Consider the following 17,454-nt stretch of genomic DNA (forward strand, 5'->3'; position numbering starts at 1 on the left):
CTGGCAGGGGTACTTGCCTTATAGTACCAGTCCTGGAAGCGGCGGCAGCACTCCTCGCTGCAGAAGTCCCGTACCACGCCATCCAGCTCCCTTGTCGCCCCCTTCTTACACAGCTGAGAGCAGTAATTGCAAGTCACGCACCTCAGTCCTAAACGCCTTGCAAAGTCCTGTTTGTACAACAGTTTGCAGCCTGAAAAATATAAGGTTTTAGTATTAAAACAAAAACTGATTTTTAAGGTAAGAAAGAGTTGACATGTCAAATAGATCACTGGCTTTAGAAAGTGTTTATAAATTCACACATAAAGTCCTCTTTCTCTTCTGATCAAAACTATGAAATCTAGTATGATCAACACCAGCCTCTGAACAGTAGAACAGAGTGTGGAATATTAGATTTAGAATATCATGCAGGTTCAAATAATTAATGTAGTAAGGCTTTCAAATGTGGTAATGACTCAGAACTGTTATACCTGCTCTGTGCAAATATAATCCTGCTTGAGTGTTATCAACACAGCACAAATGGGCATTTAGAGAACTGAAACATGGAGACTGTTGAGAGGCACTGAGCAGACATTCAGCTAAATAGGCATTTTAGCTCAAGTCTCTAACCTTACAAGTGTCTGTCACCCTAAAGGACCTTCAGGTAAGTAAAACTGGTTTAATGACTTGCCCAAAAGAGCAGTGTTACTCTATTCTTTTATTAAAACACTTCCTTTACCTACTATATAACTGCATTATTTTAACTTATATTTAAATCTTATTTACTCCTTGTATCTTTATAAGAATTAAATAACCTTCATACTTCTACTCATGATGCGCACGTAAGAATGAACTTCTGCTGTTGTATCGATGAAATCCTACCCACTCTTTAGTAAGGATGGCAGCTGTTTCCTATGTAATTTACTAGGCCATTACTTATACACCATCCTTATGACTTCTTTTCTATTACTATGAACAATATTTTAAAACATGTTTAATATTTTACCTTTATTAAAGCTTTATCTAACTAGCTTTTGATGGGAGTACCAGGTATTACATGTTTTGTTATTTTTGACAGGTTCCAGCAGAGAACTAGGTGTAGTTAAGAGAAAGCACAAAATATATTATTAAACATAAAAAAAAATCCCTTTTAACCTTTTATTGCCCAAAGCTATAAGTTCCTCTAACTGAAAATTATGTTCTTCAATGTCAATTATCTATTCATTGCTAATTGTCCCTCATTTCCATAAAATCCACATAATCCAAATGGTACAAGACCATTAATGTGTGTGCTAGCCCTTGACAAGGACATGTTCCAACTTGTGAATCACTGAGACTGCCACTGCACAAAAATTCAGGTAGAAGAGCTAAATTAATTTAGTCATTCTTTTCAATGAAGCATATGTCAGTTTTCATTAAGCTAAAACCTTCACAGTAATCGTGACTGCTCTTCTCCAGGGTGCTGGACCCACATGTGCAGGAATGCCTGCTGTAGGCAGCGCTGCCTGGAGTCATGGCCTCGTGTGTTGAAGACGCCTGATGATGGACTAAGAGTCTTCTGATACTGCTGTCACTCTACTGCACTTAGGATCTCCCGACCTTGCTCTCGCCTCTAACCAGCAGAAGATATTGACAGAAAAAGAGGATCCAGGAAGAAGGGGAAAAAAAAAACTGGGAAATAATAGATTAGGACAGCAGGTAGGAAAGCAGAGTCCAGTGCCTGGGGCCATAGAATCGAAGGGAGAGCCACATATAATAAAGAGTCCAAAGCCCATAGCTACAATCCTGATTCCTATCTCTGGAGAATCAGAATGAGAAACGGAGTTCATCTCTATAACCAGCCGCCTGGCACCAGAGCAGCAAGAACTATATATTCAAAGAGGATTTCTGGATGTACTGTAACCAGGGCCAGCATCTCCCTGGCCTCCCAGACTGAAAACCTGGAGGTCTTTTCTGGCTGTGGTGATGCCCGCACTGATACAGGGAGTACCTCTGCAGACCAGCAGTCAACTGGGCAGGGAATGGAGCCAGTGGACAGTAACTAATCCACCTGGAAAATCAACTTTCAGATCACTATTTGCCTGTTTAGAAATGACTTGGTGTGGCAATGCTTTTCTTTTCTTTCACCCTCAAAACTTCCTTGTAATGGAAAAACATGTTATCAAATTCTTAGAGATCAAATACTCTGAGGCCCAGAGATCGATCAATCGATCGATCTATCTATATAGTATTGTGTAACAGTAGAAAAGCAATGTTTTTGTTCAGCTATACTAAAATTGTACCGCTACTCTGAACATATTTAGTGATAAAGTTCAAAAATATTTTGGCAAAAAATTAACATTAAATATTAATGAAAGTTATGAACAACACTGTATATACACTTGCCTTCACTACAGAAAGGTCTCTTAACGCCAGAGAAATTTACTGTTTCATGAAGAGTCTTCTCCTCTTGACAGTATTCGCAATATGTAACTATGCAATGCAGCTTCTTATAGTCATCTGAACAAGTTTTGCTGCAGAATTGATGAACTTTGTTCTAAATGCACAATGGGAACCTTGGTAAGTATATGACAACCACCTCAAGAACAAGTTTAAGAAATAAACAAGCCACTTTTACAGAAACAAAGTTAAATCATTATCTACTTAATGTTACAATCCTTAGTGATACATTTCCTATAATAGACCACAGACACCTAATTTAACTAATTCACTGCTGTATTTAGACATAGCTCCACAAAATTCAATACCATTAACTACCCTAAAATTACTCAAAGAATAAAAGTGCAAGTATCACTAAGAAAAGGTGGCAGTCCAGTGTTGCTAACAGAACTGGAGAAATGGGAAAACAAAGGAAGGTACAACATGGGTAAGCTACAAGTAAGAACAAATACAATAATATGATTTTCACTCAAAAAGAAGTACTCTTTGTGGAGTACAGTCAAGTAGGCTCAGTTGCATTTCTGCCACAGCATGAACAGTAACAGCCCTAGTAGGGGCCACTGCATGGTGTGTGCCCAGTCTAAGCTGGTTCCCTTGAGTGGAGCAGGTTAATAATCACAGAGTTGTGTCTCCTGTCCCCAAACCCACCAGAGCCAGAGTGACTTCGCAAGTAGCCAGCTGAGCAGGGGTAAGGTAACATGTCCAGGGCGGCAGCCTTCACTCTCTTACTACAGAGCACAGAGACGAGGTCCAAACCATCTGCCTGACAGTCACAGCACTATCTGAAGACCAAGGGGACAAAGGCCAAGGTTTTGGAAACACCCCAGGAGTGAGACGAGCTGGCCCACAGAGGACAAGCCCTCCCAGAAGCCTCACTGTCAACCATGGGACAAGAAGCAAGAGGCCTGCAGGACAGGCTCACTCAGCCTCGTGTAAAGACCCAGAGCTGGGAACACAGAATGGGCAGCACCAGCCTGGGGCTGCTGTGGGGACCCTGCTCACCCGGGTGGCCAGGCCCAGTGTGTGCAGGGCCCTTGGCTCCTGTGTGCACTATGCTGTGCACCCACCGCCTTCTTTGGCACCCCTTCACTCCCTCCTACAGGCCTAATAACTTTCCTGCTGTGATTTAAAGAGGGGAACAGTCATTGAAAACCATCACTGGTGCCCATAACAGTCTCAAAGAATGACCAATTAAAACGCTCTTAAGACAGCACCAAATGAAATAGCAATACAAAAAAAATTTTAGGGGCAAAATAATGCAACCTCGGATTTCCAAAGTACTTCAGAAATCACATGGTCCCATTCTGGGGAGCACCTTCTGCCTGAGACTAAGACACCAGGGATGAGCCAACAGCCACTAGTAGGTCTGGCTCAAGGGCAGCAGCTCTTAGCATTACATTTTGTGACCATCTTATCACACACTCCATGCCCTCGAAAACATGAAAGAATGACTGCAGGTGAACACAGCTCAAGAAGCTATGTCTAGCTAGGGCCACCCTGTTCCTCCCTCCCTGCCTCCCTCCATCCACTCCTTACTGCCCCTTTCCAAAACAAACATTAATGCTCAGAGTTTCTGCTTTGGCGAAAAGATATGGCAAAGTAAATTAATACACTGGTGAAGACAAAGAAGGGTGGTTAAGAAAGGGAAAAAAAATTCATATTTGGATTCTTTGATAAAACACAACATAAACCTAAGGCAGTATAAGATCCTACAGTTCACAGACAATGCTTATAAACACAGGGTGGGGAGAGAGATGGGAACAGGAACACTCCACACAGAAGACGTTGTAGGTAGGTGGCCAAGCAAAGACTCCTTACATTACCATGAACACAATGTGGAGTATGACTTCAGTGTGCTCTTTGACTTAAAAAGAAACAGGTCCTTCCCTGGTGCTATTCCCACATTAAAAAAAAAAAAAGGCAAATAATCCAATCTTTACTAAATCTGAAAAACGAACCTTTATTCACTAGGAAATAGCTGCTCAAATGAAAATGCCATGATTACTATACTAGACTTTCACTGTAGCAGAAGACAGTATGCATAAAAAAACATGACTTGCCTCCCATTCCAAGATTTCTGGCTTTGAACAGAAAGAGTTTTTGCAATAGTTGCACTTCAATTGAATATCACTTGGTGCTACAAACTGGCCATTGGGAGACGACTGCATGCTGAGAGCCTAAAACAGAGCACAAGATACAAGTCTGAGGCGGTTTTACAAGTTTTATTTGTGACAACCATCGAGTATCAACTAGATCCAGAAAATAATACACATCTTTAAGTTCTTATCTCAACATATAAAATGATATTTTTGAATTTTGTCTTTAAAAATACTAGTATACTAAGTTTAGTTTGATGAAACTGAATTTCATTTTTTACCACACAATTTCTATTAAAAATGAAAAAAGAAAAATTAGTTCAACTGTGATTTTTTTCTTTAAGAAAATATAAACAAATAATAAATAGTGAGGTTGCTCCACCAAGTCCTGAACCAGTAACGAAACACAGGAAGAACGCAATTCCCAACTCCGCCTGTAACAGCTGATACTGCAATCATTTTCATTCCAAGTGCATCCATGAAAATAGTCTTTTCCTAATTTTTCTCAATGTTTTTTACATGCAATGTTGGGGAGGAAAAGATTTGTACAAGGGGACAATAGAGGACAGGATGGTTCGCTGGCATCATTAACTCAATGGACACGAGTTTCAGCGAACTGTGAGATGGTGAAGGACAAGGAAGCCTGGCGTGCTGAAGTCCATGGGGTCACAAAGAGTCGGACATGACTGAGTGACTGAACAACAATGAATGGACAACCAGGAATTTCAGTTTCATTACACTTTAAAGAGTTAAAAGGATTTACAGGTTGGAGTGAGATAAGCAAACATGAGTGTCCCATGTCTTTAAGAATTTTCTACAGTCTGTTGTGATCCACACAGTCAAAGGCTTTAGCATAGTCAATGAAGCAGAAGTAAATGTTTTTTTTTTTTAATTTCCCTTCTTTTTCTATGATCTAGTGGATGTTGGCAATTTGATCTCTGTTTCCTCTGCCTTTTCTAAATCCAGCTTGAACATCTGGAAGTTCACGGTTCACGTACTGTTGAAGCCTGGCTTAGAGAATTTTGAACATTACTTTGGTAGCATGTGAGATGAGCGCAACTGTGCGGTAGTTTGAACATCCTTTGGCATTGCCTTTCTTTGAGACTGACATGAAAATTTACCCCTTCCAGTCCTGTGGTCACTGCTGAGTTTTCTAGATTTGCTGGCATACTGAGTGCAGCACTTGAACAGCATCATATTTTAGGATTTGAAATAGCTCACCTGGAATTCTATCATCTCCACTAGCTTTGTTCGCAGTGACGCTTCCTAAGGCCCACTTGACTTCAAACTCCAGGATGTCTGACTCAAGGTGAGTTACACATCATGGTTATCCAGGTCATTAATACCTTTTAGGTATAGTTCTGTGTATCCTTGCCAACTCTTCTTAATCTCTTTTGCTTCTGTTAGGTCTTTACTGTTGCTGTCATTTATCATGCCCATCTTTGAACGGAATATTCCCTTGATGTCACCAATTTTCTTGGAGAGATTTTAGTCTTTCCCATTCTATTTTTTTCCTCTATTTCTTTGCATGTTCACTTAAGAAGGCCTTCTAATTTCTCCTCACTATTCTTTGGAACTCAAGTTCAGAAGGGTATACCTTTCTCTTCTCTTCTTTCATCAGCTATTTGTAAGGCTTCCTCAGACAACTTTACCTTCTTACATTTATTTTTCTTTTGAACGTACACTGCCTGCCTGTACAATGTTACAAACCTACATCCATAGTTGTTCAGGCACTCCATCAGATCTAATCCCTTCAGTCTATTTGTCACTTAAACTGTATAATCATAAGGGATTTAATTTAGGTCATACCTGAATGATCTAGTGGTTTTTCCTACTTTCTTCAAACTGAGCCTGAATTTTGCAATAAGGAGCTCATGATCTGAGCTACAGTCAGCTCCAGATCTTGTTTTTGCTGACTGTATAGAGCTTCTCTATCTTAAGCTGCAACGAATATAATCAATCTAATTTCGGTATTGACCATCTGGTGATGTCCATGTGTACAGGCATCTCTTGGGTTTTTGGAAAAGGGATGTCTGCTATGATCAGCATGTTCTCTTGACAAAACTCTATTAGCCTTTGTTTTATACTCCAAGGCCAAACTTGAGTGTTATTCCAGGTACCTCTTCACATCCTACTTTTCCATCCACTTAGCACAAAATAAAACGTTCCCTTTAAGAGTCCGATGTTACTCAAACCATCTATTAAGAACACACTGCACAGCAGGCACTGAGCACAATGACACTGTGTGAAAGTGAATCAAGAAAAATCTCAGTGAAAAACAGAGCCAAGAAGCCTGGTCGGCTCACCCCACAGACCCTAGCAGGAGGGAGACTGTCTCCATGGACAGCAAGAACTCAGATTCTCACCAGCCTCCAGGTAACTTGGGCTCAAAACCAACCCCAAGGCAACCCTAACCCTCCTTTGTTCTCCAGACTTGTCTGTGGTGCCTCCTGGTTGGCTATTCCTAAATGAACTCGATTTTGCTGGCTAGACCACCTACCCTTTTGTTTTAAAGGTTGATAACTAAAATATATTTTCCTTCAAGATCAGTATCACAAATAACAGTTAAGTCAATTTGAGTACCCACACTAAGTAGATCACTGGTAAAGTCATACCTGCTCTAGCTCCAGAATCTCCACCCTCCAATCTGACCGTCAACAAAACCATGTAAAACTTAGCATGTTAAATACAGATGAAGTCATGTCACAGTGTTCATTTTCTACCTATATTTTATCAGAAGCATTAAGCAAAATAAAGAACAAACCTGGAATTTAGCCACACAACTGGAATTACAAAAGTTATACAACTTTCCATCAGGCATTGTGGCTTGATACTGAGGTAAAGAGTTCCGCTTACAAAAATGGCAAATAATTCCCAAACCTAAGAGAGAAAAAGTATATATCAGATTTTTTATGAAATAGCCAAGGTTTTTCCTAAAAATCTTAATTGACCTCTCAGACTAGTCTACTAATGAAACTTTCTATATACTATTATTAATTTCTGAGATTAATTGCACCTTAAAAAAATACTGTCATAAAAGAGTCTGATACCATGTCTCCAAAACATACACAGATACATGAAACAATCTCATTTTAGATAATGTTTAAATGGAAAAACAATTTTAGCTAAGAACACAGGCATGGACAAACTCCACCAATAATTTAAAAACTAAATGATCAAAACCATTAAAAATTTTTTACATTAACAAAGTTTAGCATGACGATAAAATTAAACCATTTATGTGGTTTAAAATGAGCATAAAAAGAGGAGAAATCATTAAGAAATTATTAATGTTATTAAAGTTCTTAAACTTTCCAAATACCTGAAACTTACTTTGTGATTTTGCATATTTTGTCTTGTGACTGTTCATGCAAGCAGTTGAACAATATGGCTCCATATACCCATTAGGACCTATACACTGAGTCATATCAAAAAACCTGCACTGTGTTCGGCAACCAGTACAAGTGGTCAGTTTTCCATATTTCTAAAATTTGAAACATAAAAAGAAAATTAAGAATTTAGAAAAGTATTTTTCATTATACTTTTTCTCTCTGTAAAACAATTTTGTTCATTTCTCATCAGGCTTAGTGGGTCAAAAGTCTTCATCTGAGGCTGAGTTTATTGCAATGCAGCTATACTAGGGTCAAACAAAAGCATGATCTAAGCCAAGTCTCCTTCAAAAATAGTGGTTTTCCCTATTAAGTTAAACTAAATCGTTACACATAAGTAAACAGAAACTGAAAATTTAAGGCAAACTGTTTACCCGTTCACCATGACACACTTCCTCGTCTTATGGTAGAAGAAATTAATGAATACTAATAATCAACTACAGTCCTTCAAAGTAATAATCTGAAGATGTTAAATACTTTTTCCATTGAGCTGCTGCTATTTCAAGCACTCTGATGCTTCCCTTAAAACTGATTTACCATGCTTCTACTACATTAAAACCTCATTCAACCAACATAAAACACAGAAATATTTACATTTTTAATTAAAAAAATTCAAAATTATTTTTGGTTATTAGAGCTAATAATTAAGTTGATAGCTAATAATAAAGTCAATTGGGACAAACGTGAATACTGCCAACCCTGTGTAGTTGAGAGAACAAGAAGAGAGTGAAGGAGGGAAGGCATAGGAGGCCCACTCTGGAATCTACTGGACAAAAGCAGCATCACTGCACAGTCTCCAACACACCCAGAGGCTGGTGTGTCTATATACAAGAATCACCTTGAAGTCAAACAAACCTAAAAGCAAACCTTTAAGTGTAACTTTTATTTGATGTTTTTTTCTGAGTGGTAACAGAACTATCATAATCAGTTACATCAAATGTCACATTTCACCATGCAAAGTAATCATCTTTTCAGTCCTCTGCATTTGCAGACACAAGCTCATCACATGGAAGGGACTTGAGCATCCGTCCTTCCACATGATGTTTAGATTGTTTCCCTTTTCTTTGCACCCAACACCATGCAGTACAATATGATATAAGAAGGCCTCAGGACATTCCATGGACAAATGAATAAGAGATGTCAGGGGAAAATGACAATCAGGCCAAAAATAACAAAAAGTGAGCAAACTGCATGGATAAATCTCACAAATGCCACAGGATTTGAGAAAACAAAATAATAAACTGAAGGTAAAAACATTAGGCAAAAACAACAACACTGATAAAAGAGAAAAACTTCCTCAGCATACAATAAATGGAAAAGTTATGAGAAAACAGCTATTTACATTCCAGGAATGCATGTCATATTCATACTGGTTCCTTATTTACTCGAACAACACCTAGAGGAAGCCATAAACATTACTTCTCCAAGTGGAAACCAACTCATCTCCTTATTCAATCTCTGAAAGGCTAAAAAAAAAAAAAAAAAAAAACCCACCCAGAAAAACTTATCAACAACGAAAGAATGCTAACATGGAAAAAAAAATAAAAACTGCAAACCTGTTAAGTCTGATTATGATTCTCCCAAGGTTACAGGACAATAGAGGAAAAGGCTGGTTTTTTGTTTGGAACAAAATATGTTTTCCTGGAGCCTAATATATACATTTTATATTGGAAGGAAAAAAAATCAGTAAGACAAGGAAAAAACGAAAGAATGTTTAAAATCTGGCACCACAGCACAAATAAGGAATACTAAAAATATCAGACACCTGCCATTGTGTCACAGATCTACACAGAGAAAAGCACAGTGGCTCTCAGCAGTGGACGTAAGACCTCCACAAGGCAGCTCCTAGGAAGAACTGTCTTACCAACATAACTGAGGCCCAATCATCCACTCTAACCTACATTACATGTTTTAACTTATCAGAAATATCCTTCAAGTTGACAATGAGTTCACTGTCAGAATGGCTAAGTATCAATCATTAGTAACTTTAAGACATACCAAAAAAAAGTAAACCAATTAACTTGGGTCAAGTAAACAAGAAGCTAAGCAACTGATCCCCACTAAGAAATAGTTTTGTGTGAAGACAGTAAGAAAGACAGAATCATCAATACTGAGAACACTATAACCTTTACATTTGCCACTACTCCACCTAACGGGCGAGTATTAGCGAAAAAGACATATACTGTCATGCCGCATTTTCTCTGCTTCCGATGTAAACAATCAACATAATCCTATTTAAACCTCATGCTTCTATAAATATGCACTGAATGGTTTAAGAACAAAATTAAGTGAAATAAATTCACAATTACTATGTTCCCCATTCAGGTATGGGGGAAACCTATTTATAAATTCAGTTGAAAAAAAAAAAAAGTACAAGGTAGATCTGATTGAAACAGCACTGGTGTAAAAAGTAAAAATAATGGGGTGTTTATGGCAAATAGACTCATTTCCAGTCTACTCACTGAAAAAAAGTGCCTTATTAACCAACTCCACATGAATATAAAAATCCATCACACGATTCCAAAACTTTCCCCTATTTTTTCCTTTACTATGTAAGCAAAACATCTCATTTATTACATTTTTAACCAAGTGAGTGGACAGCAGTGATAGGTGCTCAAGCAATAAAGGCTGGATGGAGTTGTAACTGCGAATCTAACCCAGGAAATGGGCATGTGTGTAGCTGCACAAAACCAACTCCTGGCCACATCCAGAAACAACTGAAAGCTAACTTGTGTCCACAACACCGCATAAAGAAACATACCCCTTCAAATTCATTAACATCCAACCGAACGACATGCAGCTTTGTTTTTCATTCCTATTAGAGGCAATAAACCACACTAGTTAGCAGGACACGTGACTTTGTCAAAAATAAAAATTCCCAACTTTTTATCTATACTGGCAGGTGTATCAATGTATCACAGATGTCAACCTCAAAAAAATTAGTTATTAAACACTATACCTTACTACTTAATGCATTAATACCATGTGCATAAATCACATTTCATTTAATACTTTTAAAACTATATTTTGAATAACTGGTCCTATTTGTAATCATAGATATTTTATCTATGCATCTAACAGCGTTCTGAGAATCCATCTAACCATGTTACCAAAGGAGTAGTGAAGAACTAAATCTGTGGAAGAGAGGCAGTGGTAAACTGTCAACGATGACATGATATTATACTAATTTCTATACTAAGTGAAGATTAAGAGATAAATTCAAGCAAACCTTGTACTTCATTCGTTCAAAAAAAAACCCTGAAATTCTTCCTTCATGTTGCAAGATGTTTGTGCAGAAAAATAAAGATCTAAAAAATTTACACACCATCATGCTTGACTTTTCTTCACTATTGTATAGTTTACAGTTTTTCTTTCAGTACCTATATACTAGTTTTGCAATTTTTGGAATTTTTCTAATTTGACAACAGATGTTAAAAATAGTGAAAAGTTTGCTGAGCAACATGGTATTTACATAGTATAAAATACATCCCATCAAAATAACTTATATATGGAGGGAAAAACAGCAACTGCCCTGGAGAAATGGGACAGCGCCCCCTTGACCGAGTGAGCCAAGCCAATGCACAAGAGCGGACAGCAGACATCACGTGCCTGCTGGTCTGACGCTGCACAAGGATGTGTACTGCTGCCTAGGTATTCGTGCCCACCATGCCCACCTCAGTGTGATCCTGAGAAAACAGCAGACAAACCTAACTCAAGGGCGCTTCACCACCTGTCCTGCAGTGCTCAGAAATATCAAGGTCACGAAAGACCTTGGAACCAGACAGACCAGGGACCAGTTCAGAAGTCCCTTATATAAAATGGTATAGTATGCACATCTCCCTCAATTATGTATAATAACTAAAACAATGTAAATGATATGTAAACAGCTGACAGTGTGTAGCAAATTTAACTTGTGATTTTCGGAAGTTCCTGGAATTTTTTGCCACACCCTCACCCCCAACACATTTTCAGTCAACTGAATCCACTAGATGTAGAATCTGTGTAATAAAGGGCCTCTAAAACATAGAAATTTTATATAAAAAGGACATATGAAATGAGTAGGCAAAGCTATTAAAAGAGCTACTATGATAAATATGTTGATATACTCAAGAAACCAATGGAGGAACAACATGAACATAATGAGGCCAGAAATAGAGGACATAAAAAAGACCCAGACAGAACCTCTAGAGATGACACAAAGGCCAAGCCAAAAACTACACCACACGGAACTAACAGTTGGTTAGAAATGATGAGTAAAACCAGTAAAACCAAAGAAAGTCTCTACAAGGAAGCAAGAAGGAAAACAAGACTTAAAAATCTTAATAAGTAATGAGCCACTGCGACCAGGAGCAGGAGCAGGAAGTCTAGCACACCTGGAACTAGGGTCTCAGGAGGAGAGAGGGAGAAACTGAAAAAAGGGTTTCTTTAAATAATGGCTTATGACTCTGGATTAGATGTTATATAAATCTTTTTTCCAATTTGCTATAACAGACATTAACAAACAAATTTTCAATAAAGTCTATAGATGAACCAAACAGCAGTATTAGATTAATTAAAAATGTCTTATTTGATTGCTGTACTGCAATTTTAATTACTGTTAATTGTATACATTTATTATTCAAATACTAATTTACTCATGCAGCTTAACAAATATAGATTTGGAAACAGTTTTTGAAAGAAAGGGGTTTTTTTTCCCCTCTTTCAGGTAGGTCCAAGAGAAGGACTTTTATATTCTACATTTAAATGCTTACTGTGGTCAAGGACTATGAGTTAAAAATCTGTATCTTAAACTAATGTTTAATAACATAAATACCTAAAATCAATAGAATACATTACAAGAAAACACATAATATTTAGTGAAATGAAAGTTTGTTTGTCTGAAGAGATAAAGAAAACGATCAACATCATGACAGATTTTAAGTTCAGAAACGTTAATATGCTTCCAAATGGACATGATTCTCAGACACACAGTAAGGCGGCAGCAGCATGTGTCATGTGGAGGCCATGGCCAGGCCACCCACTTACCTCAGGCTGCGTGAGGAAAGAGTCTGGTGTATGATCTCGAACCTCCTTCAGGAAGCCTGGATGGCTACCTACCTAAAAGAAGATTTTAAAAGGCTTTATTTATTTAATTATTTTTTTAATTGAAGGATAATTGCTTTACAGAATTTTGTTGTTTTCTGTCAAACCTCAACGTGAATCAGCCATAGTTAATACATATATCCCCTCCCCTTTGAACCTCCCTCCCCATCCCACCCCTCTAGGTTGATACAGAGCCCCTGTTTAAGTTTCCTGAACCATACAGCAAATTCCCACTGGCTGTCTATTTTACATATGGTAATGTAAGTTTCTGCATTACTCTTTCCACACATCTCACCATCTCCTTCCTTCTCCCCATGTCCATAAATCTATTCTCTGTGTCTGTTTCTCCAAGGCTGCCCTGCAAATAAATTCTTCAGAACCATTTTCTAGATTCCATATATGTGCATCAGAATACAACATTTATCTTTCTTTCTGACTCACTTCACTCTGTCTAAAAGATTCTAGGTCCATATAAAAAGATATAAAGAAAGGCTCCCAGACTGAAAGGTCAACCAGCAACCTGTAAAAGCTGATTTTTAATTACCTATTTCGTGACTTAAAACAACCTCATCCAACTTTACAAACGCCTGTCTGCTCTATCCTAGTGCCAATGCCCAGCTTACAGAATAATTATTACATAACTTAAATGTTCCTATAGAAAAATAAGGCCCAGATGATGGTCACTATTTTTAACTAAGGTATGTACATTATTTTAGACATTGATGCTATTTGCACACTTAGTAGTCTAAAAGTCTCACTTTAATATTCATTCTGCTGCCTGCCATATGGGAGACCTGGGTTCGATCCCTGAGTTGGGAAAATCCCCTGGAGAAGGGAGAGGCTACCCACTCCAGTATTCTGGACTGAAGAATTCCATGAACTATACAGTCCCTGGGGTCGCAAAGAATCGGACACTACTGAGCAACTTTCAGTCAGTCAATCAATCTACTGTAGTAGTCTGGAACTGAACCCAAACATCTCTGAGCTGTGCCTGTGCCAGGTTATTCACCATCGGTTATCTGTAGCAGCAAAACAACGGAGATAATATGCAATACCATCCACAGCAAAGTAACCAAATAAACAACAGTCAGCCCAGTGTTGTCTCGTATACTGGTGATCACTGGTTTTTGGGAGGTGAGAGGAAACACCATAATCCACACGGCACCAGCATAAAATGAACATGAAGTTGGGGAGGGAGACACACAAATACAGTCATGGAAATAACTTCAAGAGCACAGATAACATTAAAATATAATAAAATAATTAGGAATTTCTAAGTTTTAAGTTTATTTATTTTGTTTTCAATACTCTGTCTCCCCCTCCACCCCAAATATATTATCTTTAAGCTCTTACTCCCAATGAGACTGTATCTGGAGTAGGGGCTTTAGGGAGGCAGTCAAGACTAAATGAAGTCCTACAGGACACTCTTTCTCCTGAGCACAGAGGAAAGACCACATGAGGTCACAGAGAGAAGGCTCCCTACAAGTCTGGCAGAGCGGCCTCACCAAAATCACCCTGGAAGGGCACCTTGATCTTTAAGCCGCCAGAACTGTGAGAAAGAAAATTCTTGGCTGTCTGGACTCCTCAGTATTTTGTTATGGCAGTCCTAGCAGATTAATACAAATGAAATTTATAAGTTTCTCAAACTTTATTTTTAACCAGCTCACAAAATACCTAAAAACTAAGCCATGAAAAAAAGAATAAGGAATATATTGACAGGGGATGCGTCCAAGTAAAGCACATACAGTATGCTCCCTTTTGTACAGGAAAAAAAGAGAAACTAAGAACAAATTATTTCCTTAATTTTTCAGAAAGAACAGAAAATAGAATCCTATTAAAAATTGATATGTATAAAGAATAAGTAGGAACCAACAGACGAAAAAAATGGGGGCCAACTTCTGACTTTTGAAATCATTAAAAAATAAACTAAATCAAAACATCTTAAATTTCAAATTAATATTACAAATGAAATAAGATAATCATTCCTAAGCATTAATAATCTAAAAAATCATATTTATGACCCCTTTCCACCACCCCAAAAAATTTCAAACCCAGAATCACTTTGGTAAGCATTTACCTATGGTAAAATCACAACCTTATTTCCAACCATCTACATATATTTCCACATTTATCTGAGATAAGGTTATCTCTAAGATGTTAATAATGGAATTAAATGAGATCCCAAGATAAATCTAGTTATCAAATGCTATTAAGGGTAAAACTATCAGAGCAATTTAAAAACACACTCAAACCAGTGGTGAATTACCTGTTTGTATTCACTGACACAACTCTGGCAGCAAAACCTCTTTTGCTGACCATCAACGACCAGGACATTGTTCCCAGCTCCTTTGCTGGGCAGGTACTCGCCACACTGCTCACAGCAGTTCATTATAAGGCCATTAGCCATCCTGTATCTGTTAAAGCAATGGTCACTGCACAGCTTATGAGTCATGTTTTTAAAGCTAACTTCATGGCGAATCTAAAAGAAAAACAACAAGCAAAATTTTAAAACACAAATTAATACACAACATGTAGCTTAAGTCACAAGGTGCTTGTTTAGGAAAAGGGCAAAACAAAGTACATTTCATTTTTAAACTTTTTTTTTAACAAACACATGGAATACACGTATGGCAGGAAGCAGGGAGGACCACCAGGATCATAATACAAACTTCTCTAAGAGTTCTCTATAAGTGATAGGAAGCAACCCAGGCTGGGTAGTATTAAACTTCTAAAACAGATTGGAAATCTTTAGCTAAATCCAAACGGAAATATAAAGTACATTGCTATACAGAATAGGGAGAACTATTATAAATAATTCAAATAAGGATGGATACACAGATTTCTTATTTCATAAAATGCCAAAACCATAATATATTTTTAATGAAATCCTCCAAAATATCCCCACCACTTATTTCACTGCTTAGACATGACTGTTGCCTCTTGTTTGAAGTTTAGCACCATTTAAACACTATGGTTTTGTCTGTGAGTGCTCCCAACATCAAGGAAAAAGTCAACTGATGCTATATTTCAATTTTTTCATAACTGCATAAAGGGATAGTTGTAAGACAGATTTCATATACCCTAACTTTTAAGAAAACACACACTGATGACATATCGTTAACAGTTAAAGTAAAAAACATTCCTATTAATCAGAACTAAGTGATAAAGCACAGAAATACAAACCTCTGTTAGTTTACCACAAATTGTACATCTTGATTTATTCAGAGCTCCTTTAGTAGGATTCTGTTTGTCTTCATAGAGAGACAGACAAGATGTGCTACAGAACTCCTGGAAGGATTCACTCGAGTCCACTTGAGCAACAATGGTTCCTTTCATTGTAGTTATATCTCTGAAAAGCAGCAAAGTCAAGCTCCACTTAAAAATAAATCAAATACAAAAAAAGTGACATTTTTAACTTCCATAAATTGGAACCATTTTTAGATTCATTAAATCACCTTTACTATGTAAAAACTCTTGGTTCAGAAAAATATGATGAACACAGAAGCTTGAGAAGCAGTACTATTAAACCCCAGCCACCACTCAATTCATCTTCAAGCTCCTTAACCTGGCTTTCAGACACTGGAAACACTTTAAAAAAAACTTTTTGTTATAAATGTGGAGTTTAATGTCAAGGCCTAATTTATTGAGGTATAAATTATGATACCTAGGCAATTTTCCTCTCCAGGTAAGCAGAAAGCATGAGGTATCTAGGTCACAGGAATACAACATTCTTTTAGAGCGCAAAAGTGAATTTAAATACATCCCATAACCCAGAATAACTCCGCTGACCATTCTGTACAGATCTCAACTACAATTAAAATGTTAAGAAATCACCACATTGATGACTTTCAAAATTTTCCTTTAATTCTGAATTTTCAGGTCTTATACTACTGTATGCAAGTTTATTACTGTAAAGCAACCAAAAAATGTGTAACAATTGCACCAATATTTGAATTTACTAAGCTTACACAGGGCACTCAGCCCTTTCCAAATTTCTGAGATCTAAAATATCTTCACAAACATGGGCTGCTCAAGAGATGGTACAGAAAATCCATCTGCTTGACCTTGTACAAAACATGCCATATTCATCTTATTTTTAACTAGTGAGGCCAGACATAGAAACAGCAGGAGAGGATTCACTACAAGGCTGTCAAAAAATTGGCACCTGAATCGACAAAAGTTGAGTATTAAAAAATGACCTAACGTTTAAGATAAACATAAATAAATGCATACAATAACCAAAGTTTTGCCAATTTTAAACAATCTTAACATGAAAGTACTTTAAATTTTGACCTATTTTAATACAAAACTAGTCACACATAAATTGCTTAAGAATTTTATCAGGCTAGAACTAAATTCTTATAATTAGTAATGTAAATAAGCATGTATGTATTTTTTACAAACTCAAGAAGTCCAATGGAGATCACAGATATATTTATTACAGGGATCAAGGATCTAAATCAACCCCAAAC

At 37.3% G+C, this 17,454-nt stretch overlaps 1 protein-coding gene across 10 annotated transcripts in view; it reads right to left on the reverse strand.

The window, feature by feature from the left end:
• ZMYM2 (zinc finger MYM-type containing 2) overlaps positions 1–17,454 on the reverse strand; it is a 65,496-nt gene that overhangs the window by 19,937 nt on the left and 28,105 nt on the right. For all 10 annotated transcript variants that reach the window (XM_060394112.1, XM_042254914.2, XM_042254913.2 and 7 more), the window contains 8 exons: positions 16,166–16,331; positions 15,249–15,461; positions 12,926–12,997; positions 7,845–7,995; positions 7,276–7,391; positions 4,476–4,592; positions 2,362–2,512; positions 18–190 (listed from right to left, as the gene is read on the reverse strand). In XM_060394112.1, coding sequence (XP_060250095.1) covers positions 18–190; positions 2,362–2,512; positions 4,476–4,592; positions 7,276–7,391; positions 7,845–7,995; positions 12,926–12,997; positions 15,249–15,461; positions 16,166–16,331 — 1,159 coding nt within the window. The remainder of the gene's footprint in view (positions 1–17; positions 191–2,361; positions 2,513–4,475; positions 4,593–7,275; positions 7,392–7,844; positions 7,996–12,925; positions 12,998–15,248; positions 15,462–16,165; positions 16,332–17,454) is intronic.

This window comes from Ovis aries, chromosome 10 (assembly GCF_016772045.2).
Source record: "Ovis aries strain OAR_USU_Benz2616 breed Rambouillet chromosome 10, ARS-UI_Ramb_v3.0, whole genome shotgun sequence".
Classification (NCBI taxonomy): Eukaryota; Metazoa; Chordata; class Mammalia; order Artiodactyla; family Bovidae; genus Ovis; species Ovis aries.